The 27,922-nt window shown below is 39.9% G+C and overlaps 2 protein-coding genes across 8 annotated transcripts in view; one reads left to right on the top strand and one right to left on the bottom strand.

Annotated features, from left to right (window-relative positions):
• Positions 1-364, bottom strand: part of NLN (neurolysin) — a 134,393-nt gene extending 134,029 nt beyond the window's left edge. For 3 of the 4 annotated variants that reach the window (XM_081089981.1, XM_081089980.1, XM_081089978.1), the window contains exon 1: positions 128-364. In XM_081089981.1, the coding sequence (XP_080946107.1) occupies positions 128-168 (41 nt within the window). In that variant the 5' untranslated portion in view covers positions 169-364. Of the gene's footprint in view, positions 1-118 lie in introns of all 4 variants that reach the window. The other variant, XM_081089979.1, reaches the window with a different exon arrangement.
• SGTB (small glutamine rich tetratricopeptide repeat co-chaperone beta) lies at positions 243-27,615 on the top strand. Of its 4 annotated transcripts, none has more exons than XM_081089996.1 (11): positions 243-605; positions 1,727-1,848; positions 5,570-5,673; positions 7,197-7,266; positions 9,443-9,542; positions 15,757-15,861; positions 19,826-19,964; positions 20,069-20,131; positions 23,233-23,270; positions 23,698-23,781; positions 25,116-27,615. In XM_081089996.1, exons 2-11 carry the CDS (start codon positions 1,749-1,751, stop codon positions 25,225-25,227), a joined length of 915 nt encoding a protein of 304 aa, XP_080946122.1. In that variant the 5' UTR covers positions 243-605; positions 1,727-1,748; the 3' UTR covers positions 25,228-27,615. The 4 variants fall into 4 exon arrangements, with proteins under 4 accessions (XP_080946122.1, XP_080946123.1, XP_080946125.1 ...); XM_081089997.1 differs by having other exon boundaries at positions 19,826-19,952; positions 25,116-27,462; XM_081089998.1 differs by having other exon boundaries at positions 384-605; positions 5,581-5,673.
• The last annotated feature ends 307 nt before the right edge of the window (positions 27,616-27,922 follow it).

The following is a 27,922-nucleotide window of genomic DNA, read 5'->3' as shown; positions in this document are numbered from 1 at the left end:
AGGGGGCGGGGGGTCCGAGGAGCGTCGTAGGGGTGCGGTCGGAAAACGCTGGGCCGGGCGCCCCCTCGGCCAGGGCACAAGACCCCGCCCTGCCCACGGTCAAGGTTACCACGCGCACCGGAGGTACCTGTGGAGGCCTCGCACAGCCGAAAGGCACTGGACGATCATGGGAGCGCCGAGAGGCGGCGGCGGCGGCGGGCGCGTCGTCCTCCGGTTTGGGGGTGGGAGAGGCGGGGCGCCGGGGAGCCGGGAGGCGGCCTAGCGGAAGAGAAAACGGCGGCGGAGGAGGCAGCGGCAGGTCCGGCCCGGCCTCCCACGTGCGGCAGCCCCACGCCGGCGCCCACTCCAGCCCCGCCCTCGCCCCGCCCCGCGCGTCCTGCGCCGCCCCAGGGGCGGTTCTGGTGAGACCCAGCAGCTCGGAGCACGGCGCGCATCCTGGTGGGCGCACATCCTGGTGGGCGGCGGGGGCCTGGGCGGCGGGGAAGTTGGGGCTGCCGCTGGCAGAGCTGCGATCGGGAGCCAGGTCAAGCCCCGAGGACGAGGGGCGGACGGACCCGCTGACGGACGCCGCGGGCCCGCTGCCACGGTCTCGCATCCTCCTTCGGGTAAGGGGCTTCTGTCTGGGAAGGGTGCGTCTCCCGCCGCCCGGACGGGGCCTGCACCGCGCACCCTGCAACATCGGTCAGGGCGGAGGCGGGCCGGGTACCGAAGGGAGGAAGGAGGAGGTGCCCGTGCTCTGGGGAGAATGAGAAGCCTGGAAGAGGTTGGACATTTCCATTCCCCTCTGCACCCCCCCCCCCATTCTTTTCTCATCTTCTGCCCTGGGGCCTTTTTTAGTACTTGCAACCCCAAGGCCTAGAGGCGGGGCTCGCTTTTAAAACAAGCACACAAATAATAAACATCCTAGCGGTGGGTACCACACCCTGGCTTTGAATTAGGGACCGGGGAGCAGATGGACGATGCGATTTAGTGGAAATAAGCCATTAATGCCGGCTGGCCCTGCGCCACTGTTTGGATGCGATAGTATTCCATGTGAATGAACATGACCCAGAGCTTCCAGCTTGTCCACGAGAGCACAGCTACTGCAGAGAGCTCTGGTCGGTGTATAGTATCCATCGACTTCGGCAACGATTTCCTGACATGTCTGGTGATTAAATACGAATGCCATTTTTTATTAAGAATGGCACTCAGTGATTGAAAACCTCTCATTATACTTCATCAAATACCTGTCCCAGCCTACAAAAGTAGGCGGAGTGTAAATTATGTATACATTTTTAAAATCTCATGGAATAGAGGAAGATGCTTAGCGTGGATCAGCTTCTGAGTCAGCAGTATGAAATCTCCCTCCACTTAGTCCTGAGGCCTTTGGGGGGATTTCTACCCCTGTAGCTCTACCCCAATCCTTATTCCTATCTGTACCATGCATACTGGTAAGATATAGTGAGATATTCAGTGAGAGTCAAAGCTTGATGTTATACATGTTTTGAGAAGAACTTTCTTTTGCGAGGTTTATGCTTTTGCAAGATATAAATGAAAATATATAATGCATGACCATAAGAACACTTTATGCTCACCTGACTCTTTAAAAACAGAAAGGAGTGAAGGTAATACAGATTTTAGTTGTTGCTTTTTACTTTCAGTGTCATTTATAACCTTTGCCGTTTATAACCTTTCTGGCTGATTCTTTAAAATATCTTAGTTCAGTGTTTTCCTTTTTCTTAACAAGGAAAAGTACTGAAACTTAAAAAATGTCATCTATCAAGCACCTAGTTTATGCAGTTATACGTTTCTTACGGGAACAAAGTCAGATGGATGCTTATACTTCAGATGAACAAGAAAGTTTGGAAGGTAGGCAGCTGTTTTTATGTTCATTTGTATTATAATTATAAATACAAACTAAAATAGCTGTAAGCCTGGCTTTATGACGTATTATAACAAAATCAAAATAGTTTGTTACCTTTCCAGAGGAGAGACCTAACCTAAGGTAATCATGAGTTTCCATTTTCTGAGTTGTTTGTTTTAATTAACAAGATAAGAGGACTATTGTTTATTTACTGAACAGCTATTATATGTCAGAACTATGCTATTCCTATTGTAGGGAATTTTTCTTCACAGTGCCTGCTAAATTAGTATTATCCCCAATTAACAGATAAATAAATGAAGCCAGATATAACAGAACACAGCTAACACGTAGCAGAGCTGAGATTTAAATCCTGGTTCCTCCTCCGAAGATCTTGCTGTATCTTCTTAATAGGAAAGCATTGAGTTGAGAATCAATGAAAATACCTTAGTCATTATGAAAGCACCATGTAAAAGTCTAATAATTATATCATATTATTCTCTCACAACTTCCTATTTGGGGACTTGGGATGAGAGGACTGCACCCTTGTTCTCTGTGAGCTTTAAATAGTAGATTCGGTAATCTGTTCAGTTGAGCAGGACTTGCAGGATAGCATCACATGCTTCCTGACAGCATCTTTTCTGCTTCATGTTTCTCCATTATCAATGTACATTTAGTATAACCATAACAAGGCAGAATTCTGCACATGGGCTTGTGGAGGGTCAATGAGTCCAGCTTCCTTATGGCCTAGAGACTTAATTATTGCAATGAGACAGTGCATTTGGGAGAACATAAATAACAGTACAATTTGAATTTCCCATCTTGAAGCTGTTTCTCCTATGAAGGGGACACATCTATTAATTTTAACAAGCCCTTCCCTTGTGAATATGCGTTTAGGAGGTGGGGATGAAAATTGGGCCTTTGCTCTAAAACTGCTTGCAGTCGGTGGGATGATGTTTTTCCAGGTGGCAGTGAGGGAAGCAGGTGACACAGTTGGAGAACGTTGCAATCAGTCCATTTAATATTAAGGTTGGTTAGAGTATGTGAAGGGAAGGTGACTGGTTACCTAAGGAGGGTGTTGGTTATGGCTGTTCTGTAGCAAACAGGTAAATGCAGTCATTTACTAAAAGATGTTTCTTCTCTAATCAAAGGCAGTATCATACTTTTAAGGGCCAGAAGGAAAATTCAGTTTAAAAACACACACAAAAAAACAAGATGTTGTATCCTATTTTTAGAATGGTGTTCAGCCAAAATTATGTGCCTTCAGCTGTTTCTTATACATGGCACCCAGAAATGGTGCCAATTGTTTTTGACCAACCCCTATTTTTGATTCTGTGAGTCTAATTTTATTGAATATGAGATCATGTGGAGATGTCTGCCCACCTTCTAGACATTTAAAAAAGCCTTAGAAAAGAAGCTTAAGTTCTGGTACCAGCTTTACCACCACAATGAGCTGGTATATTCTTGGCTTTGAACCTTTCCTTAGTTTGTCACCCACTCCTCCTAATGGTTGCCATCTCCTGACAACTACTTCACGTTTTGAGGGTTGTGGCTCCTGCTCACTGTCACTCTCTCTAGCACTACTCCTGTCTTCATTCTTGGCATTTGCAATATACTCACAGCTGATTCTTGCAATTCCCTTGGCTCTCAGTTTCTTGACCTTCTTCCCTCCGGTGATATGATTCCAACCACTCACTCCCTTGGTCAGACCCTCGACCAGTAGTCCTCAACTCGGTGATTTTACAATGTCTGGAGATATTTTTTACTGTCACAACTGCGGAGCTGGTATTACTGGCACTGAGTGGATAGAGGCCCTGGATGCTGCTGCAATGCACAGGATGGCCTCCAACAACAAAGAATTATCTAGTTCAAAATGTCAGTAGTGCCAAGGCTGAGGAACTCTTCCCTGAACTTCACCACCTTGGCATTCCCTCCATAATCACTATCTTAATAATTTTATTTGACCATGATTGCTTGTCTTGCCAGCTCATTCCCTCTTGAATCCCTCCCCAAACAATTCTTCTGCCTTACCAAGGCCTCCAATCTCTTGACCCCTTACCTTTTCACATCCCTCTTCTTACCCAATTTAAATTCCATAGTTGATCATTATAATCACACTCTTGTATATCCCTCCCTTCCTTGCAAAATCCAACCTTGTTTAAATCCAGTTCTTCATCTACTCTTTCTCATATCCATCTGAATGTATATAGATGGAGCAAAATACAACCTTGCTGACTAGTCCCACTTCAAATTCATGATCATAAGAGACAGAGAGAGAGAGAGAGAGAGAGAGAGAGAGAGAGAGAGAGAGAGAGAGATGTGAGAGAGACACATTGATTGGTTCCCTCTTACATGTGCCTTGACTGGGAATCTAACCCAAGACCCTTTGGTAAGAGGGCTCATGCTCTAATCACTGAGCCAAATAGGCCAGGGCATGGCCCAATGTTTTTAGTGCAAGTACAATTGAAGTGTAAGAACAACTGCTTGGGTCCTGGCCAAGTAGCTCAGTTGGTTAGAACGTGGTCCCAATATGCCAAGGTTGTGGGTTCCATCCCCACTCAGGGCACATACAAGAATCACCCCATGAATGTATAAATAATAAATCGATGTCTCTGTTTCTCTGTCTTTCTCTCTCTCCTTTCCTCTCTTTAAAACAAACAAAAAAAAGAACAACTGCTTGGCAGAAGTAAAAAGGCGGGGGGGAGGGGGGGATTGGGGGATAGGTAAACAGTAGATTACTAGTATTTTCTATCTAAAAGACACTTTGACATTTTGTAGTTGGTAACTTATAACTTCCTTATTCAGTCCCTTTTCTAAGGAGATTGTTTCTGTGGGTAGTAAAAGTAGTAATGCTTTTTTCTTGATAGATAATTTTCTCAGGACCACAGTTAATACATAACGTATCATTTAAAAGTCATGCACAAATCTAAGTGAATCTATTCCACACTGTCTGGAAGTACACTTGACATTTTGGCCACATTCTTATCTTGTTAAGCCAGGAGAGCATTCCTTTTTAAACAAGAGCACTAGAAGGATAAGAATCTGCCTCCATTCCTCTCAATGGGTACTTGTAGAGAGGACAGGATATGCTTTCTTCACTGTTACTGCCCTAGTTCAGACCCCTGAATTGTTTAGACCATTTAAGTGGGAACCCACTGGTTTTTTGCTTTCATTTTTTCTCTTAGCTTCCTTCCCTCTCTAATCCATTATCAACCTTCCTACCAGACTTCAGTTCTGAACACAAATCCAGTTATGTTATTCTCCTAACTAAATTCTCTAATAGTTCTCCATTTGCCCACAGCATTAAGTCCACATCCTTTACAAATGTTGTTTACGGTGTCTTGTCATACAACAACAGACTTCCTTTCTAGTATAAGTGCCCACCATGTCTCCCCACCCAGTCCGTACCTGAGTTATACACCAAAAGCAGATAATGACTTGCTTCAACAAAATATGATGTAATAGATATATGGAGAATTATACTCTAAGTAACGTTTTTCTTAAGTGAGGAATAAGAAATCAAGTTGTCTTCCCTCAATTGCTGGTCTATAAACAGAAATCTCTATTCAGCTCAACCTTATGTTCTGTGATCATAAAGGCTGAATTACCACAGATGGCAAATAGAATGCAGAAGATTTCTACAAAAAAAAAAGAAAAAGAAAAAGAAAAAGATTGTTTCTTTTTTAGTTTGCTAACTTTTTTTTTTTCACTGTTAAAATTTGTCTCAAGTTGCAATTCAGTGCTTGGAGACAGTTTTTAAAATCAGCCCAGAAGATACACATCTAGCAGTTTCACAGCCTCTGACAGAAATGTTCACAAATTCCTTCTGTAAGGTAAGCTGTCATTGTCTTCTCATTAGTATCTGAGTTAAGTTCGACTATAGTATTATGTTGGATTTGTTCACATTTGAGGGATCAGGCCTATAAGTAACTAACTTCTTTCTGGATATAAGACAGTCCACATGGATATGACTTGTGACCTAAAGCATAATTCTTTTAATGTGCTTTAGATTTTCATATTAGTAGTTATTCTCATCCTCTCGCCTTCTTTTATATTTAATACATCTTAGTTGACTTTTTAAGTCCTTTACAGTATCAGAGCATTTTTAGATTTCTGACATCTGAATTGACATTCTCCTAAGACATGGATTATAAGTTGAAAACAAAAGGTTTAATGTTTAGGAAGTAACCACATAGAAATAGATTCATCAGAAATTGAATCATCATTTTGAAGCAGATGGAAGCAAGTTTGGCCATTGATGGGCTCTTTAAAACAGGGAAAGGTAAAATAATAAATAAAATAAAACAGGGAAAGGTTCAGGGTCAATGTGCAAAACTAAGATTGAAACCCACTTTTTCTGATTCCTCCTTCTAACAGTGTCTCTGGTTTCTGGCCTCTTCAGGAAACATGGGCCATAAAATTGTCTGAAAAAGTTTAAGTTTAGTGACTTTGAGGCCCACAGTGACGTCCCATTTTTTCATTACATTTTGGTGCCTCATGAACTTTTGTTTTTCTAGCTCTGTGCTCAATCTTCAGTACAGAATGGGGAACTGGGGAGAAAACCTGAATCATTTAAAAATGGAAAATGTGTGTGTTTCCAATGTCACTCAAGATATTTGCAAATTTTCATTTAGTTCATAAGTGCCTTTGCTTTAAATCTTTTTAATGCAAAGGGAGTTTGACGATGATAGTAGGTGCTAAAAAACAGGGATTTTATACTGTTTTTATCTTATGGTAAAATTAATATATACTCATTGTTTTAAAAAAAGTTGGACAGTATGGAAAGACATAAAGAAGAGACTGAAACTTTTATCTCCAAAGATTACAGCTGTTAACCTTTCGTGTGTGCCCTTCCAGGCTTTGTTTTTCAGACTGTGTGTATGTGTGTGCACACATTTAAATAATAGGATCTTATAGTAAATGTTTTTGTTGGTAAACTGTGAATTTGGCTTACTAAGATATCTTTTAGGATATTAAATATTATATTTCAAAATTTTCACTAATATAAGCAATCCCTTGAACATATTTCTATTCCTATTGTTCATATACTGATTCCATTTTATGTCCATGAAGTAGGATTTCTGGGTATAGGGAAAGCAAGTAAAAAACAAAATTTTGAGTCACAGTTGCCCATTATCTTCTAGAAAAATTCCACATATTCTTTCTCCTAATAAAAGTAAAGGCTTTCCCCTGTTCTTGCTAACACTATCATTTAGGTGTTAGATTTCATGGTGTGGAATTGCAGATGATTTACTGTGAAATGGGTAAATCAGTCCATTATTACATTACTTATTGTTCTATTGGATGACTCCTAATGTAGCTAAGTGGAAGTATATTAAATTTTTATTTATTTCAGAATGACATTCAGCCTCTCTCAAACTCAGTACCTGGAGATGTGGGAAAAGCTGACCAATTAAAAGATGAAGGTAAATATTTCATAGAAAAATTATTTATTTGGTAAAACTTTCTGAAACTCTGGATAATGTGACTCTATCAATGGATAAGATTCTGGTTTATACTGTGAAAGAGAAATGAAAGTGATAGAGAAGAAATCTAAAAGTATAGAAAGGTTTGTGGCTTTTCTCAAGAGAACCAGATCTGTTGTGTATAAAACATGCAAAACAAATAACTTAAGGGTCATCACTTGTAACTGTCTTTGTGTGTACTCTATGATCCCAAGTTCTTCTTTATGCTTAATCAAAGAGATGAAGATAATTGTCAGTATTATTTTAACTTTTGTATATTTAGTGTTTTTGAGTTTTTTGAAATTTTTCTTCTAGCCAACTAGTACCTTCCTGAAAATTGCTTTCAATTATTTTTGTGTGCTTTGCTTCTGAAGAGCGACAGAAAGAACAGATGAAATTAAGAAGAGTTCTTTGTTGTTATTCCCTGACACATCACAGAAATATTGGCATATTTGATAGGGTTGTTTTGGTCATTAAAGGAGACAATTTTATAGGAGAGGGCCATGTAACTATAAAGTGCTGTGCAATGCTTAGTTATATTTATCTTCACAAAATTCATCATTTGTGTCTTAAGTTTTGCATATTACATATTTTGTAACTTGAAGCTTTTTCATCAATGTGTATAAATGTATTTATACATGTAGTCTATGTATATTACTGTATCTATACATTTGAGGTGGTTTAGAGGAAAAGACATACAATAGGTTTTAATAATAATAATAATGTAATGATAATAAAACACCATCCCAAGACAAAAAGTTCCAATGGAAACAAGGACATCCAAATAACTCAGAAAACGTAAATCTTTTACATGGAAGAAGCAAGTTTGTTTTAGTACCTCAGCTAATGTAGTTGACGTCTTACTTAATCATAAAAGCTGTGTATTCTTCTTAGCTGCTTTAAAAGCATTATATTCATTTCTTTTTGTGCGTGGGGAGAAAATTAATTTTCTTAACTTTAAAAAAAGCCTTATTGAGCTATAATTCACATACCATTGCAATTTACTCCTTTAAAGTATATAAATTCATTGGTTTCTAGCAGATTCACAGACTTGTGTAGCCATCACCATAATTATAGAACATTTTTATTGCCCTCCAAAGAAACTGTGCACCCATTAACAGCCACTCTGTATTCACTTCTGACTTAATTTGCAGTAACTTTTTATGATTTTAAGTGCTTTTGTCTACCTGCATTTAATTTAATCTTCCTGTTTCTGTCCCTGCAAAGAACAAAAAAACAAACAAAAATCCACTCATCCTTCTCCCATTAATTAGCTAATGGTCTATGACAAAACAAACCTCGTAGGAGAACTTCTGGTTTAGAGACAGGTGGAGGAATAATAGAGCCTTTTGGGATGCAAATCCTTTCTCCTAGTGCTTTAAAATTTTTAATTTTTTAAGAATCAGATCTTTTTTCTCTTTAATGGAATACAAAAGATAGCCACAAGAAATTCCATTGTTAACCTAGCTAAATTATTCCTGGTGTATCTGCAGATGTTCTTCCTGAAAATCAGTACCCTGTGGGCTAGCCATGTATCTGAAATTTTGTCTTTCTAGCAATTCATGTCTAATAAGCTCCTTTTCAAAAGAATCTGTGTCTGGAGGAGATAGCATACAAAAGTATTATCTGCCAGTAACATATTAGCATGATTAGCCTTACAGCTTACCCACACAGCGGTGGTGAGGGCTTGGCTGCTCAGCAGATGGACGTTTTGACAGGGAAGGAGCAGAAGGCCAGGTCTAGATTGAGGTGACAGTTGAGGAGGGTGCTGCATTAAGATGGGGTGGCTCTAAAGGAAGGGAAGAGATGAAGATAAGGAAGGTGGGAATATATTAATTTTTTCCATGAGGTAATCATAATTGTTGCATTTACTCACTTATTGAAGCCTAAATTTTATAAGATATACCGGTACAAATATTAATTTTATTAAGACTCCACGTTGTTGAAATCATTCAAACACACCAAAGACTGAGGCATATCAACTCCATTGTACAATATAAAATTTATCTCCTATGTTACTGAAAAATCATGTCGATCACTTTCATATTATTGGAGTTTCTGTGATTAAAATTTATCTTTCAGACTTTACATTTTCCCGTATATTGTCTTACTGTACCTACTGATTACTTTATTTTAGGCAATAACCACATGAAAGAAGAAAATTATTCTGCTGCAGTGGATTGTTACACACAGGCAATAGAACTGGATCCAAATAATGCGGTTTATTACTGCAACAGGTAAACTGGCATAATTGTGACAGGCTTACAGCTCTAAAGCATTTGCATTAATAGCTCTGAAGGAAAACTATAAAATTTATGGATAAAGAAGGAAAATAACAAACCCCAAACTCATACACTTTCCATTAAAGCAACCTCTGTTACTAACCTCTTGGCATATTTTGTTTGATGTGTTATCAATTTTAGATTCAGCTTTATTCACTAGGCAGATCATTATTCTTTTATTGAAATCCGTCATAAATATTATTTAAGTTGACATAAATTAGTGTATTATTACCTCTTTATCTTTTTTATATTTATAGCACCTATCATTGTGGTGGCAAACACTGTATTCTTTTACTAAATGGATAATGTATCTTAATTTACTTAACTGTTGACCTACTGGGAGACACTGCGGTTCTTTCCTGTCCCCCAATATTATAAAGCTACAATGAACATCTTTCTGAAATTATTATTTTTTTTTTAGACTTTGGACTTATCCTTGAAAATTCACTCAGGAGGTCTAACAACATGAACATTTAAAAATTGTTGATGCAAATTACAAAGTTATTCCAATTTCTTTGAAAATATTCTGAAAATTAATTTCCTCTCCTAGGATTGTATGAGTGTACATGTTTTTACTACACCTTTATTGTTATTTAATATTGTTATTTTCACAGTAATTGTTTTAATTTATATTTAATTATTGCTGAGGTTGGACATTTTTCAAACGTTGGCCATTTGTGGTTTCCTTTTTAATCTAAATGATCTTTTTGTACCTGTGCCACACCTTACCTGTGTGCCCTTACACTTCTTTCTTTCTTTCCTTGTTCTGCCTTTTAAACAGAGCCTGTCTCCTATAGGCTGCCTTTTTCAGGCTCCTTTGTTCCCTGAGTTTGGGCTGGGTTCAGCTATGGGAGGTGTTGGCAGGAGCCTGGAGGGCAGAAGGAAGGGAGAAGTTGTGGTATTTCTTCCCCTCTTTTGACATCAGGGTGTTTATCCAGCAGGGGCTGCTTCTCATCCTCATGTCTAGCTCCCACCCAGGGTCCCTGCTATCCCAGCTTTTAGCAGGTGATGTTGGGTTTATGGGCTCTGCCGTTCATCCTCTGTTTCAGGAAGTAACGGCTTCCTGTTACTGCTGGTCTCCGGATTGCTGCACAGCCTCCTGTTTGGTACCTCAGCTCTTATATCAGCCGTGTAATGAATTCCCTGCACTAAGTTATTCTGTTTTAAATATCGAAGTCCCAATAGAAGTTTCTGCAATGATGACAGTGTTCTCTATCTGCATTGTCCAATACAGTAGCCACTAGCAAGAGTTGCTCTTGAGTACTCATAATGTGGCTAGTGCAATTGAGAAACTAAATTTTTAATGTTTAGTTAATTAATTTAATTTTGTATAGCTGCATGCAGCTTGTGCTACTATACTGGTATGACCGTTTTAACCAATCTGAAACTTTTTATAACAGAGTTTAAGCACCTTGTAGTCATTAGGTTCACTAGGATTTGTACTTGGATTGTTAAATTTGGAGTTGAATCTCAGTTTGGCCACTTACTAGCTACGTGACCTTGGGCAGCCACTTAACCTTTTTGAGCCTCATTTCCTTGTAAAATAGAGATAATAGTAGTTGTGAGGAGTAGTAATATAAAGTCCCTAGCATAGTCCTAGGCCAGTGATGGCGAACCTTTTGAGCTCGGCGTGTCAGCATTTTGAAAAACCCTAACTTAACTCTGGTGCCATGTCACATATAGAAATTTTTTGATATTTGCAACCATAGTAAAACAAAGACTTATATTTTTTATATTTATTTTATATATTTAAATGCCATTTAACAAACAGAAATCAACCAAAAAAAAATGAGTTCGCATGTCACCTCTGACACGCGTGTCATAGGTTCGCCATCACTGTCTAGGCTTTCAATATATGCTTCAGAAACAATCTAATTCCTAGTTGTAGGAACAGGTTTTTGGTATAATTTATTTATGCATAATAAATACAGGGTGGGGAAAGTAGGTTTACAGTTGTGAGTACCCAAAACACAGAGTTTATTCTGGTATTGCTACTTATTAATTATTGTATTATTTTCCATACAAACAACTGTAAGCCTACATTTGCCCTCCTCTGTAGTATGGGAAATGTAAGGTACCTGTGATTTTTCTGCCTTATTTTTCATAAAAATAGAGTGCAAATAACTCATGCTCTTGCTCTAACAAGCTAAAGAAAGCAAGGTTGCCTGCAAACATGGTGACTGACTGTAGTGTTATGCTGGAATTTCATTAGTTATGCCCTGATAACCAGACAGCAGGGGCAGACAGCCCAGACCACATTGTTATTCAGTTCAGACACTGGCATGTTTGGCTTCATCTCACAAGAGATTCAGATGTAGCCTGACTCCTATTCCCTTTTCCGGCCTCAGAGGTCTTCCTTTTGTGAGCTGCACAAATCTGCTTTCATCCTAGCTTGCAGTGGGTGATCTGAAGCTAAAGCTATCAAGATTGAAAGTCATCCTCTTCTCTCTTCCACCCACTCTCCTTTCTGGGTCTGACTCTTACGGCGTTAGTCCTTGTTTCATTATCAGTATCTAAGGCCAGCAATCGGGGCGTCTTCTGCTGTTTCCCTTTTACCTCCCCAATAGCTCATTTGTTCCCTCCTCCTTTTCCATCACTGCTCCTTAGTCCAGGCGATTAACTTTTGCTAGACTAGTGGTTTACAGTTTCAACTTGCACTCCTCACTCCCGTCTTCTGCCCAAAGGATCTTTCTAAAATGTGAAGTTAATCATCTAATTCTTCCTTTCTGTTCACTAGTTGTAAATACTTTCATGATTGAATTTAAGCTCCTCAGCATGATACATAAGATCTTTTATAATCTGGGCTCTTTTTTTCTTTTAGCTTTATTAGCTCTACTTTTCTTCCTCTCCTGTTCCTCTTCTCTCTACTCTCTGTGAAATTTACTGACTAAACACATACCATGTTAGGACATCTCTCCATGCTTTTATGTACTCCTTCTTCTGCCTAGAATATTTCCTGCCTTATCTGATTGGTCAACTGCTAGTCATCCTTCAAGACCCTGGTAGGGATTGCTTCTCTTGGGAAGACTTTCTTAATTTCTTCTGTCCGCAACCTCCTGACCATGCCCCTACGCCCTTTCCTGCCACATCCAATGGAGGGGTGCTGTCCAGTATGGTAGCTCCTAACCACGTGCAGCTGTTCCAAATGTAAATTAATTAAAATTAATAAAATAACAAAGTAAAAATTAATAAAATAAAATTGCACTAGCTTAAGTACTCTTTCGTCACGTGTGGCTAGGCGTTACTGCACTGGCTAGCACAGACAAGAACTCTGCTGTCACGTTCGTTCCAGGAGACAGCTCTGCGTAGGGTTAACCACACCTTTCCCTGTTGTCTCTTACTTTGATACTTCCATTGTATTCCTCATACTATTTATTTATTTACATGTCTGTTTCTCTATTAAACAGGGAAAGAGTGGAAGACAGAGATATATTTTCTCCATTTCTGTATATCTGCCTGGTTTTGAGTTCAGGGTTTAACATGTTATAGATGTTCAACACAAGTTTGAGTTGAATTGATCCGGTGAATGTTAGAAGGGAGAATTGCCTCAACTTGAAGACTTCTAATGTGAAGCAGTCACATGGCAGCATGTTTTATATATGTGTGTGTATATATACTATTTCCTCATATATGTCTATAAAGAAGAGCTTCCTTAACCTTTCTCCCCTTTCCACTTTCTTTCTCATTCCCCTCCCCTAACTTTCTGAGCATAATTATAGACTTGTGAATTTTTAAAAATTCACTAATTGGTGTGTTATAATAAATCATCATAATTGTTATTTTCTCCCATATTTGGCTAGTGGGAGCTCCTTTAAACTGCCCTAGATGTGAGCTCAGCTATTTCTACAAGTAGCCCCTGTTCCTTTTAACAGAGAATGGTGTTTAGAAAACAAGACCTGGTTGTAAGAGGTGACCATTGCTACTGAAATGTTATTGCTTCTAGGTCCTTTCAGTGGACAGAGCTATGAAATATGAAGGTTTTTTTTTTAAAGTCATCAATTTACACAGATAACTTCAATTTACATTTCAGTGTCACAGAGATCTCCCTTACTTCTCCCATTTTACATTTGTATCTCTCTTCTCCCGAACAAAAACCCTGTTTTCCACCTCATCAGTATCTTTACTCATCAGCTCTATCCTTCAGTTGGTATTACACCAATACTACAACACTAGTAAGTCTAAGTAAACGTCAGAATTTCTTTGAAATTATTTTTGTCCTTAGAATATATCTCACTAAAGGATATACACTCAAAGTACTGTGATTGAACGTTACTTGAATTCTTTTTCTAAATATCCAGTTAGAATAATTTGTTTCTGTTTTATTCAGTATGAAGGTTTCTTTTTCATCCTTTCTGATGTCTCATTCCCATTTCTATCCCATCTAACCTGTTCCCACCAATCCTCTATAGGATGATCAATAAATAATGACTCTATCCTTAATGATGCTCTTTGCCTTATGTCTGGTATTGTTTCTATACCAGTTTTCTTTTGCTAGGTTTTCAGTTTGCCTGATTTTCTTTTTCTATCTTCTTTAAACTTCAACTTATGTGTGATTATGTGTTTTTTTAAAAATATTTTTTTATAGATTTCAGAGAGGAAGGGAAAGGCAGAGAGAGATAGGAACATCACTGACGAGAGAGAATCATTGATTGGCTGCCCCCTCAAGCCCTACACTGGGGATTGAGCCTGCAACCCTGACCAGGAATCAAACTGACCTCTTGGTTCATAGGTTGATGTTCAGCCACTGAGCCATGCTGGCTGGGCTGATTATGTTTTAAGTGATTTCTAAAGTATACAATTTGAGAATCCTATTTTCATCTAGGTAACTTTGTGATTACTTATGTGTTTCAATTGTTTTCTGCTATCTTATTTTTTTGACTTCTTTTCTTACCCCCCCTTTGGTGTGTGTGTGTGTGTGTGTGTTATTGTGTTGACTGAGTTATTTTTACTTCATTTTCTTTCTTTCTAATTATGTGAAAGTGATACACTTTATATCTCTTCTTTTAATGGTCATCCTTGTCACACTATTAGTTTGCATCAAGTATTCAGTCAAATAGCTATACCTCTTTTCCACATTACCTAACAAAACAGGTTTGTTGAATTCTGTATTTTCACACGTAATTTTTTTTAACTGAAGCAAAGGAGACTGTTTATTCTCTCCCCCACAATTTTATAATCTTAGTTTTAGAAGTAACGGTCTCAAGCATACTGTAAGAAGAAAGGTTGACAGGGAATTGGACTCAACCCAGAGATCTAAGCATGATTGAGGGCAGGAGTATTATTTTAATTACTGCTCTATCTATTATGCCTAGAAAAGTGTCTGTGCCTTAGTGAGCCCTCAATAAAGATATTAGTTGAATGAATAAAGTAGAAATAGTCTGGAGAATGAATGGGGTGGAAGTGGGATGCAGGACAGGAGACATTTGGGAACTTTCCAGTTTGAAGGACATGCATGTTGAACAGACATGCTACCTGTTTATTATGGCCCGGAGGACTGAAGCCAGTGCTCCATTAGGGAAACAGAGCTGCTCACTCTCAGGATTGTGTGGAGGGGTAGTGTGGGGCTTCGTTACATTGTCAGGTCCCAGACTTTATTCCAGAAAGTCTGCTAGAGATAAACTGGGATTAAAAAATCCTTAATTGTTCTGGAATACATGTTCCATCTAAGTAGATGGAATACATTGCCATCCTTATTTTACAGCCAGACTTAGGCACATGGTTAAATTGGGATTTTCAATTTAGACTTGTCCAGTGATCTTAATGTTGCTAGTATAGTGATCATTTAACAGCACAACACTCTGAATAGCCATTCACAGCAGTCAGTCACTCTGTATGCCTTCTTAGTAATCCCAAATGTCCTAGCATTCTCAGTTTTCTGTTTGGGCAAATTAAAAAGGCAATAAGTAGGTAGATCAGTTGTATGGCTTGCATATTTTGTCTTTTCTATAGCAAAGGGAACAGTGAAAGGCAACTTTCATAATTTCTCTGAATTTTGTTTCTGCGTGTTTTTTCATTTGATTATGGAATTTTCTTAAGACAGTTTGATATAGATGTTTCCTGGGAGTGATATACAAATTGGGACAAGGAAAATGTTGTATTAGCATCTGAAAATCTAAATTAGTGTCTTGAAGGATGCTTATAACAAAAAAATCTCTTCTTTTTCCCTTAGGGCTGCTGCTCAGAGTAAATTAGGTCACTACACAGATGCAATAAAGGATTGTGAAAAGGCAATAGCAATTGATTCAAAGTACAGCAAGGCCTATGGGAGAATGGGGTAAGTTCTGGGAGAACGTTCAAAGTAGCACCAAGTTGTGTCAGATATGCTGTTCTTACTGGCTTGATTTTGAATTTCCTGCTTAATATTGCATCTTCTCAGCTTACAAGAAGATAAATATAACACTGAGTGAGGAAATGACTGCAGTTTCTGTGACTTGGGCGAGAGATGATTGAAGATGTATGAAGAATGGTTGGTTGGTGGAGAAAATCATATAACCATAATGAGTCGACTCACTTCATGTTGAAGACACAGATCTCATGAGCACCCAGTATTTTGGGGCAGACAGTCCTAATAGATACTTCCTTCTAAGCGCACCTTACCACTCTGAGTTGAGTGCTTTACACCTACTCTTCTCTCTTCAAATTTTCTCTCCATCCTCCATGGTACTCTTAGCTGATGATATTACTTTATACTTCATTGAGAAAATGGGTGCATTTAGAAGAAAAATAGCTCTTCTTCCTGCTGCCAAATCCACTGATCTACCTGCATTTTTTATCTACACAGACTGCCTTTTCTCCTGTTACAATGGAAGGGTTCTTATCTAAGACGGGTGCCTTCATGCATGCTTTAGATCTCATCGCTTTGTACCTTCTCTGGGGCTTTACATTTGTAATCATCTGCTTTATCTGTGGCAGCACTAGTTTTCCTGTCTGTAACAGCGATAACTGCATGTGAAATCGTCAGAGAATCATCCATTGGAACCATCCTTGCACACAGCTACGTCATTTGTCAGTTCCTTTCTCTACAAAGCCCCTGATAGCAGTCTGCACTTCCTGCCTCATCTTCCTCATCTCTTGTTTTCTCTTCAGCTCATTCTGATGGGGCATTTGTCTATATCACTCAACTGAGAGCTCTATTCAAGGTGACCAATTGTTCATATTGTGCTGAGGCCAAAGGGCAACTCTGTGTCCTCCCCTATCCACCTTTTAGTATGTTGCATGATTAGCTTATTTTGAAACCCTTCATACTCTAGGTTTCTGTGACGCCACACATGTTGGTTTTCCTTCTACTTTACTGTTCTTTCCCAGTCTCCCTTCCTGCATCTTCCTTTCCTACCAACTCTAATGGTGCCCTTCAGAGCTCTGTCCTCTCTTCTGAGGCTCTTGTCTGTCTATTCTCTCTTCTGTTTTCATACTGATGCCTTTAAATTCCACTTAAAGTCTATATTAATTATTCATGGGTTCTGTATTTATGAATTCACCTACTTGCTAAAAAAAATTTGATAACCCCAAAATCAAGTCACTGTGCTTTTGTGTTCATTCCGTGGGGTGAAAAATTTGAGTCACCTGATGTGCAAGGTCTCCGCTGAGGTGCATAGGCCATACTCTGCCTTTTTGTTTGAATGCGCATGCTGTAAACAAGTGTCCTCTTTGCAGTTTACTTAATGCTATATTTTTTGCATTTTTGTGTCTTTTGTTGTTGATTTCCCTGTTTACAATGGACCCAAACATAGACTGAAGTGTTGAAAAGGGTTCCTAAGTGCAAGAAGGCTGCAATGTGCCTTTCAGAAAACATACGCGCTAGATAAGTTTTGTTCAGGCATGAGTTAGTGCTGTTGGCTGTCAGTATGATGCTAATGAATTAATAATATATACTAAATAAGGTTTCTTTAAGCAGAATCACATATAAAAGAAGATCATGTATCGAACATTTGATGAGAATGTTGTGACCAAAACCTCACAGGAACTTAACCCTGTATTTCCCCTAGGAATGATTGTTTAGTATTTCTTAAATCAGTGTCTGTGGGGACTTTATAAAGCATAACTACTCTGAATAATGAGAATCAACTCCATATGTTGATGGATCTCTTAATTTACTGTATATTTTAAGTTATATGTCTGAATTCCATATCATATTAACTTCTTTTCATCTGTTTATATGTTTAACTAGAGGGCTGGTGGACGAAATTTGTGCGGGGGGGGGGGGGGGCGAGGGGGGAGTGGACTCCCTCAGCCTGGCCTGCAACCTCTTGCAATCTAGAACCCCTCAGGGGCTAATCAGCAGTCAGACATCCCTTTTGAAATCTGGGACTGCTGGCTCCTAACCCCTCGCCTGCCTGATCACCCCTGACAGCTCACCTGCCTGCCTGATCCCCCCTAACCACTCACCTGCCTGCCTAATCCCCGTAACCACTCGCCTGCCTGATCGCTCCTAACTGCCTCTGCCTGCCTGCCTCATCACCCCTAACCACTCGCCTGCCTGCCTGATCATCCCTAACTGCCTCTGCCTCAGCCCCTGCCAAAAGATGTCTGGAATGATGTCCAGAAGGTCATTTGGCTGTCCAGTCTAAATAGCATATTATGCTTTTATTATTATAGATAGGCATTTTAAATTTAACATGTCCCAAACAGGACTCTTATTCCCTTCTTTAATCTTTCCCATTTCAGGAAATATTACCATCATTCACCTACCAGTGCTTGGGTCAAGCATAGGAGTCATCCTTTATTCTTATTATACTTGACACATCTATCAGCAAGTCCTGTTAATTCTAGTTTCCACATACACATATCTTAAATTGAAGCATTGATTGCTACCTTGTTTATAACACTAGTCCAAATTGATATCTCTTACCTGGGCTACCACAGCAGCTTCCTAACTGGTTTCTCTCCTCCCCCATCCCCCCCAACTAACACCCCATGCTGATCCTCTGCAAAAAAGCCAGAGAGAGCTTTCCAAAGCATAAATCAGATCATGTTGCTCCACGGCAACTAGAATAAAACCCAGACTCCAAACCCTAGTTCCATATTATCTGGCACCTGATTACTCCCTGACATCACCTCTTTCCACCCTGCTTTCTGTGCTCTCTCCTCGTCCGCCTTTGTCCTGTTCCTGGAGCATACCTCACTCGCTGGCTTGGTTCCCAGGCCTTGTGTCCACTGCTGTTTCTGTTTAGCATGCTGCTCCCTGATCTTCATATGCCTGCTTTCTTCTCATCACTCAGGTCTTCTTAGTGTGGCTGCCTCTGAGCAGCTGCCCTATTCATTTTCTTAATATTACTCTTTTTTCTTTGCATATTTATTGTTTGCTTTCCCTAGGTAGAATGACATTTTCTTAAATTCAAGAACTTCACCTTCTTTCATTGTGGATTATAAAATAGTGTCTGGTGCACAGTAGGGCTTCAGTAAATATTTATTGACTGTTGATTAACTGAGGACTTTGATGAAGCATCTTTCAGGTTGGCTGGTAGAAAACTAATTAGGGTCTGAGAATTTTTCTGTGGTTAGGCACAGTATTTTATCCAGGTTGGAAGTCTGTGAGGTAAGCCAGCTGACTTGGTTTGTTAAAAACAAAAACCTCAATACTATATCTCCATTTATACCATTATTGTTTAGTTCTGAAGTAGTTTTCCAATAAATACATTCTAACTAGGTGGAGGAAAACAAAAATTAAATAACTAAATCTGTGACTGGGGTTATAATGTCTTAAGTTGTAAAGGATGCTAATTTTATCTAACAACTAACATATCTTGTTCAGGAGTGCCCCACAGCCTATTTTTATTTTTTAAGGTGAATTGATATTTATTGTGACTCTGTCTCTGCTAGAACATAGGAAGAGATTTCTGAAGCACAAATCTAGTTCAGAGTCCTAAAATGAGTTTAACACCATGGAGTTACATGACCACAGGACGGTTAGTTAGCTCACATCTATGTGGAGTTTAATCATTCATAAAGCAAGTTATTTCACATATGGAAGGGGGTAGGTAAGGTTCATTCCTAAGCATTAAGTTCATGGTTAATATAAGCTAGCCAAGATTGTCAGCAAGCAGAATGGAGAATCCAGACTTACAGAATCTTGGAAATAGAAGGAATTTTAAGGATACTCCTGTGAACCATAGTATAATGAATAAATTAAGTGTAATTTGGATTCTAGTTGAATACCAAGACAGCTGTTTGACTACGTTTGTGATATCTTGACATTCTTTAACTATATATTTTATACCCATATACTTTATTCTTTTCAGGCTGGCCCTCACTGCCATGAATAAATTTGAAGAAGCAGTTACAAGTTATCAAAAGGCATTAGATCTTGACCCTGAAAATGATTCCTATAAGTCAAATCTGAAAATAGCAGAACAGAAGTTAAGAGAGGTATCCAGTCCTGTAAGTTATTAATGCTGAATGAGTGAAATATTTTCTGTCATTCACAATTTACTGTAATCAGATTGTAGTGGTTAGAATAATCCTCATATATAATTCTTTTACAGACAGGAACTGGATTGAGCTTTGACATGACTAGCTTAATAAATAATCCAGCCTTCATTAGTATGGTAAGTATATTTCCCTTTCTGCTTTGCTGGCTCTGTTTTTCATGAAGCAGTATAGTTCTAACACATTTTAGAAACAAATAAGGGAGCTTTTGTAGCGGCGGAGGTGGTGGTGGTAATAGGACAGTGATGTAATGCTCTGGCTGAGATTTTAAACCTGCCTGTGTATCTGTTTGTGAGAAAGTCATGGATAGACTTCAGGAAACCAATGGATTCCCTGAAATTGTATATGAAAACTTGTGTACAGGTGGCTATGTGCATTTTTTTAGGGTGAGAACCATATTTTTCATTAGATTGGCACATGGATCTGCAAATTTACAAAAGGGTGAAGACCACTCTTACAAGAAAATGGCCCTAGGAAGATATCTAGTAACTGAGTTCTGAGGATTTGGTTATTGTGGTTCCCTATGCTCTCCTTTCAACATTGTCTGCTTCCTTTCTATTTTAATTTGACTTTTTAGTATAACCTATAATAATAAAAGCGTAATATGCTAATTAGACCAGACAGCCGAACAACCTTCTGGATGTCCTTCCGGACAAAGCCCCAGCAGCAGGGGCTGAGGTAGAGGCGGTTAGGGGCGATCAGGCAGGCAGGCAGACAAGCAGTTAGGAGCCAGCAGTCCTAGATTGCGAGAGGGTGCAGGCCGGGCTGAGGGACCCCCGTCCCTCCCCATGCATGAATTTCATGCACTGGGCTTCTAGTTCATATATAAACTCCATTCTTCAAACCAACAATATTACTTATAGATCTTTTTGAAAACACACATGCTCTGGTATATATAAACTCTGGTTTAGTGCATCAAGGATGTTACCTGGGTATATAAAGCTCCCTGGGTGACTGTATACTTCTGGCTGAGAACTAGACTACCAGATGCTATGCCCCTTGAAGGCAGTAATACTTCTTTGTTTCCTTCAAAAAATGTCTTGCATCCACTACATCTTCAGCTGAATTGAAATACAGATGGCGCATTCCTAGTGAGATAAAAAAGTCCTTTTGAACAATTGGTAGGTTTGTAGCAATTGGTAGTTTAAAATTGTTAGTTGAAGTCTTTGTAGACAGTAGTTGTCTTTTAATCACTGATCCTAAATGAGGTGTTGGGAAAGCCACCACTTGCTTTTATTACCAGAAAAATACTGTTGAAGTGACTTGCAAGTAATTCAATAACTCTTGAGTCTCAGGATTGGGGCCAAATTTAAGATGGTCTTGCTACCTAACTAGTAAATGTATGTCTCTTTATAGGTTTTGTGACATTTTTGAGCATTGTTACTCATATCTAGGTCTCAGGTTATGCTATTGTAATAGGATGTGAAAATGGATTTCAGTTTCCAATTCAGCTTATCCCTCAAGATGCTTGAAGTGACGTGTGAGACTATCATACAGGAGGTGCAGAAGGTGGAGCTTAAAAACACTTTGTGTGACATTCTAAAAAGGGTCAGGTTGATAGAGATTAAAAGAGGATTTGGGGGGACAGCCATTGGAGTTACTACTGTCTACACAGATTTAGGCTCAATTAAAAATTTACATGAATATTGTTGACTAAAAATTTGAGGCAAAAAAATTGTTTATGCTTTCAAAATGTAGTTTTAATGTATATGTTTGTATAAATACAACTCCCCTCCCCCTTAGCATGGCAAGAGTGGAAGCTATTAAGCCCATGGAATCAGGTCACATGTCTTACAGTACTCTTTTGAAGTGAAGCCTCTCCAGTGTAGGAGATGCTTTATACTTTTCAAGTTCCTATTTCTCCATTTGGCATTATTGATCTTATCAGTAGTAATAAGTTAATATCTGTAGTTTATCATGTTTGTAGTCTCTCTACCTTTGCAAACTATTTTAAATGCCATCATTTTCTAGTACCTTTTTTATATTCCCACTAGGGGCCCGGTGCACGAAATTCGTGCACTGGGTGGTGGTGGTGGGGGGAGAGTGTCCCTCAGCCCAGCCTGCCCCCTCTCACATACTGGGAGCTCTCAGGCGTTGACCCCCATCACCCTCCGATCGCCTGATCGGCCCCTTGCCCAGGCCTGACGCCTACGCCAGAGGTGTCAGGCTTGGACAGGGGACCCCCATCTCCCCCCGATCACTGGCTCTGGTCCCCGCCCAGGCCTGAGGCCTCTGGCCCAGGAATCATGCCTGGGCAGGGGACCCCCATCTCCCACTGATCGCTTGCTCCACCCCCCGCCCAAGCCTGACGCCTCTGACCCAGGCTTCAGGCCTGGGCAAGGGGACCATCATATCCCCCCAATCCCCGGCTCCGCCCCCCACCCAGGCCTGATGCCTCAGCCAGAGGAGTTGACCCTCATCACCCTCCGATCACCAATCACCGGATCGGCCCCTTGACCAGGCCTGAGGCCTCCGGCAGAGGTGTCAGGCCTGGGCAGGGGACCCCCAGCTCCCCACGGTTGCAGGCTCCGCCCCTGCCCAGGCCTAACGCCTCTGGCCTAGGCTTCCGGCCCGGGCAGCGGGGACCTGCAGTAGCAGTGGGGGGCGCCGCGATCGTGGGCTTCGCTTTAGGCCCAGGCAAGGGACCCCTAGCTCCTGGGACTGCCAGCTTCGACCGTGCCCAGCTCCCATCGCTGGCTCCACCCCTACTTCCTGCTATCACTGGCCAGGGCGGCAAAGGCGCCTGATTCTCTGATCATGGCTGGGGGGCAGGGCAAAGGCGGCCACAGGGCCCCCCAGCTCTTAGCTCCCCCCTGGGTTTCCGATCACTGTCAGTGGCAGGGGGCTTCTTCCTGCTTTCCCTTTCGCCTCCCTGCATTGTGCCTACATATGCAAATTAGCCGCCATCTTGTTGGCAGTTAACTGCCAATCTTAGTTGGCAGTTAACTGCCAATCTTAGTTGGCAGTTAACTGCCAATCTTAGTTGGCAGTTAATTTGCATATAGCCCTGATTAGCCAATGAAAACGGTATCGCCGTACGCCAATTACCATTTTTCTCTTTTATTAGTGTAGATTCACTTTATATAGCACACTAAAACTTTACAGAATGTTAGTACACACATGGTTTAGCTTTCATTTTTGTTTTTCTAAAAAGAAATCTTTGTTAAAGATCCCTAAATATTAACTATCTTTAATGGGCGATGCCATTTTTGAATTCCAGGCAGCAAGTTTAATGCAGAATCCTCAAGTTCAACAGCTGTGAGTATATAGAACGAGCATACTACATTTCCCCCTTCTACTTGCAAGCTCCTAATTTGGGCACATTAGCTCCCAAATGAAAAAAACTACCGAGACTGCCAGTAATTGGCACTTAAAGTCACACACATTTAGCCTAATGCTTACATCAGGGGTCCTCAAACTACAGCCCGCGGGCCACATGTAAATACAAATATTGTATTTGTTCCCGTTTTGTTTTTTTACTTCAAAATAAGATATGTGCAGTGTGCATAGGAATTTGTTCATAGTTTTTTTTTAAACTATAGTCCGGCCCTCCAACGGTCTGAGGGACAGTGAACTGGCCCCTGTTTAAAAAGTTTGGTGGGTATATTTAATTCTTTTCCTTGGCCAGTATCCTCCTTGTTAAGACTATATGCCAACCCAGTGATTTACCTCTTGCCTACTCTAGAATGTCAGGAATGATGACAAATGCCATTGGGGGACCTGCTGCTGGAGTTGGGGGCCTAACTGACCTGTCTAGCCTCATCCAAGCGTAAGTGTTACTTGAAATAGAAATAGTAAAAAAGTGTTTGTCTTTCAGTTTTTTTGTAGTTAGAAAGTTTTTAAAAGTACTTTATGTTTTATAGTTTGTCTCTAAAGTGAGGGGATCAGGACTTTTTTTTCTAATCCTCTCCCTAAGACATTTTTCCATTGATTTTTAGAGAGAGTGGAAGCGAGGGAGGAGGGAGAGAGAGAAACACCAATGTTGATTAGATGCCTTCCGCATGCAGCCTGACCTCGGCCGGGAATCAAGACTGTAACAGACTTGTGTCCTTGACTGGGGATCAAACCCACAACCCTTTGGTCCTTGGGCTGATGCTCTAACCACTGAGAAGCTGGTGGAGGCAGAGGCTTTCCTTTTGAATTTTTATCATTTACTGTTAGTATCAGTGGCCTCACTAGTTATTAAATTTAAAAGTAGTTCATAAGTTGGGATTTTCAGACTGAAGGGCAGGAATCCACTCAAGAAAACGTTTTTCAGCATATTTGAATAGCTACTCAAGGATGGAGATGGAAGTCAAGTAGCTACTCAAAATCTGCATTGACTTAGGTAAACATATATATTTAAAAATCAAATTTTACATATATATCAATGTTCAGCCAATCTAGGACAGAATTTTATCCAAACTCTTCAGTGCATGTCATCACTAGAGGAACTTCTTGCATCACCTCGTTTCTTCACTTCCACCAAGTGCTTAAAATAGCCTGCTCCTTGAATCTGTGTGATGCCGTCACTGCAGATTTTACCCGAAGCCACAAGTATCAATTACTGTTTTGTAGTCATGGCCATGTTGCCCCATTTGCAACATTGCATTTTCAGAATGATCTTTAAGTGGCATGATTATAGCAATGTCTAATGCTCCCAATTGCGGGTCACACATCAGGAATCGTATTAAATTTCTGTAACTTTTTAAAAATTAGTTCTATTCAGTGACTTCTATACACATCCCCACATGGGTGTACCATCCTGTCATAGGGAAGACTTGACTACAAGAGCAAATACCTTGTAATATGTTTGAGCACACACAATAAAAGCACATACTTTTGGACCCTTTGTTTATTCATGGTTAGGCACTAGAGGGGGGTGTATTCCCCCAATCCAGGACCTTTTTGGCTTGGGTGTTTTGCTTCCTATAAAGAACAATGCCTTTTAATAATGCTATATGGAGGCAATGGTAAACTTGCAGATACTACAGTTGTGATTCTAAAACTTGTCTTTCTAGAACTTCCCTTTGAGTAGCACCCACATCCTTTGCAGTCCATGTTTATGGGTATTGTGTGACTGGGAATTCCCTAATTCACACCACTTTGCCCTTTCACTTCCAGGGGACAGCAGTTTGCTCAGCAGATACAGCAGCAGAACCCTGAACTCATAGAGCAACTGAGAAATCACATCCGGAGCAGGTCATTCAGCAGCAGCACGGAAGACCACTCCTGACTCTCGATCAGGGATTCTAGACTGGAAACGGTTACTGCTCTGAAGTGTTTGCTGTAGATAGTGGCCAAAAAACAAAACAAAAAACCTACAGAATACATCTGTGTAGACAATAGGTTTATCACAAACAGACTTCACCGTCATGTGACTCCTTTGTACATGGTCACTCAACAGGGTTTCATCTTCACATCCTCATCGTCATATCTGTATGCTAGACTTAACAGCAGGAAGGCTGTTTACTGGTGAGTGCTCTGGCTCCCAATTCCCTTCAGCAAACTTTCTGAGAGGGAAGATGACCAAGAGGAAGGGTTTCACATGCTGGGTTAAGAGCAACGTGCTTGCCAATGAGCAGCATGTCTGGAGAGAACTTTGACATCTAGGTTTAGCCTTGAGAATGCCATCAGTGATGAATATATATCACAGGAGCCAGCACTGTCTTTAATGCTGCTCATTTTAATGGGTGGCAGGGAGGCATCAGAGTTGGTAGAAAGCAGAATTTGGTGGAAGAGTTGTTTGAAAAAAAAGAATTGATGCTGTGAATGTATAGAAAGTGAAGGTAGGTAGGATGCTCAGGTTTTTGCCTAGTTTTTAACTAATCTTGCCTGTAGTTTGGTATTTATAATATTAGCATGGCTAATTATACTGTGTACATAATATAATACATTTAGAAATCCTTAATGGTACTGGTTAGGCCAGTTGTATAACTATTCAGTTTAACTAGCACAACTTCTCCAGTGGTGACCTTACCATGAAAACTCTCAAATATACCTACATTTAAATAAGCCAATGGCTTGGCTCTTAAGTTAAGGATTTTCTAAGTGGCATTTAATTATGTGCCCATAAACACTGATTTTTTTTTAAAAAAACACCTAATTATTTGATAGAATACAGAAAGCATCTGTCATTAACAGTGCTTGTTCGTGTAATCCTCTGCTATGATTTGGTTTGGCATGTTGCTTTTATGCTTAACTTAATTTGATGCAACTTAAACATAATAGGGGATTTAAAATATTACATTTAAACTAGAATACATATTAGTGGAGAGAAGTGGCATTGTTTGGTATTAATGGCACGGCTCTAACTATAGTGATGGAGGAGGCTGTTCTAACTGGAATTTCTTTTGTTAATTATGAAATAGGTAAAGTTGGGCAGACACATGGTGTTGCAAGTGTTGTGAGAAAAAACTGAAAAAGAATGTAATATTAAATTAGTAATACTGATAATAGGGCATTATTAGAACTATTCTCCTCAAAAGAGAATAAAGTTTAAAAACCTTTTTCTCTCTTTCCCTTTGTGAGATTAGACTAATGGTTCTATAGTTTCACTGTAAGAGTCACCTGGTTTATTTGCTGAAGATGCAGATTCAGGACCACACTTTCAATTTTTATTTAATAGGTCCTGTAAAAAGGCCCAGGAAGCACCATTTTAAACAGTACGAGGTTAGAGATTTCTCCTCAGTTTGACCAGCAAATACCTAAACCCCACTCTGGGCTTAGGCCACAATAAAGACTTAAATGAACCTACAGTTCTGTCCAGAGAAGAGAAGGACTTAAGTCTTAGGCCCCCTGAATTAAATCTTTATTCCATGTAAACCAATATAATTTTTCATAAATTCAGCTCCTAGTGTCCAAGGATTATACAGAATGAAGGACTAATTATATGAATATGATGACATTGATGAAAAGAAAGCAAAGCTGATCCTTAATTAAAAATCAGTCACTGTTATCCAGTGTTGAGTAAGAAAAAATTTCTAGCATAGCTATCTTGAGTGCATTAAAAATGCTTTCAGCCCTGGCTGGTGTGTTCAGTGGTTAGAGTGCTGGCCTGAGCACCAGAGCAGCAGTTGCCAACCTTTCGGACTTCACAGACCACCAGTGGTCCGCGGCCTGCTGGTTGACGACCGCTGCACCAGAGGGTCCTGGGTTTGATTCCTGGTAAAGGGCACGTACGTGGGTTCGATCCTCACCCCCCTGTCAGGGCGCATGTGGGAGGCAACCAATTGATGTGTCTCTCTCACATCGATGCTTCTCTCTCTTCTCCTTCCACTCTCGCTAAAAAAAAATCAATGGAAAAATATCCTCACTCCTTGGGTGAGGATTAAAAAAATGCTTTCAGATTGATAAACTAGTAAGCCTCTAGCTCACTGACTAGGGAAATAGAGAACAGACAAATCAACAACATCAGAGGTGAAGGAGGGGATATCAATGCAGACATTAGAAAATACCACAGGATCATTAGAAAATACTACCACCAACTTTAGGTCTATATATTCAACAATATTAACTTAAAATTTTTTTTTTTTGTAAGATAGCTAAGGCTCATTGAAGAAACATATCCTCCAGAAAAGAAAGCTCCAGTCCCAAACAATTTATTTCAGTGGGGAATTCTATCAAAAAGTTAAGGGAGAAATAATATCAAGCTACACAATCTTCTAGAAAATAGAAAAGGAGAAAGTACCTCACAACTCATTTTATATACCTATTAATCTGATACCATTATCAGACATTATAAGCAGAACCCTTTACATCAATGTCTTGATTTGCTAATATCTGCTGTGATGATTACTTATTTATAATAAGTAATAGGAACTGGTGTATTTATTCCTTTTTACCTCCTAGATTGTTTCTTTGCTAATCTACTACCCATACCAAATTCAGTCTAAATGATAGCAGTTCCCTCACCTGGATTTCCATCTGAT

The sequence above is a fragment of the Myotis nattereri genome (genome assembly GCF_964212035.1).
Source record: "Myotis nattereri genome assembly, chromosome: 4".
Lineage (NCBI taxonomy): Eukaryota > Metazoa > Chordata > Mammalia > Chiroptera > Vespertilionidae > Myotis > Myotis nattereri.
Note: the sequence above shows the minus strand (reverse complement) of the source record. Positions and strands in the feature narration are given on the sequence as shown.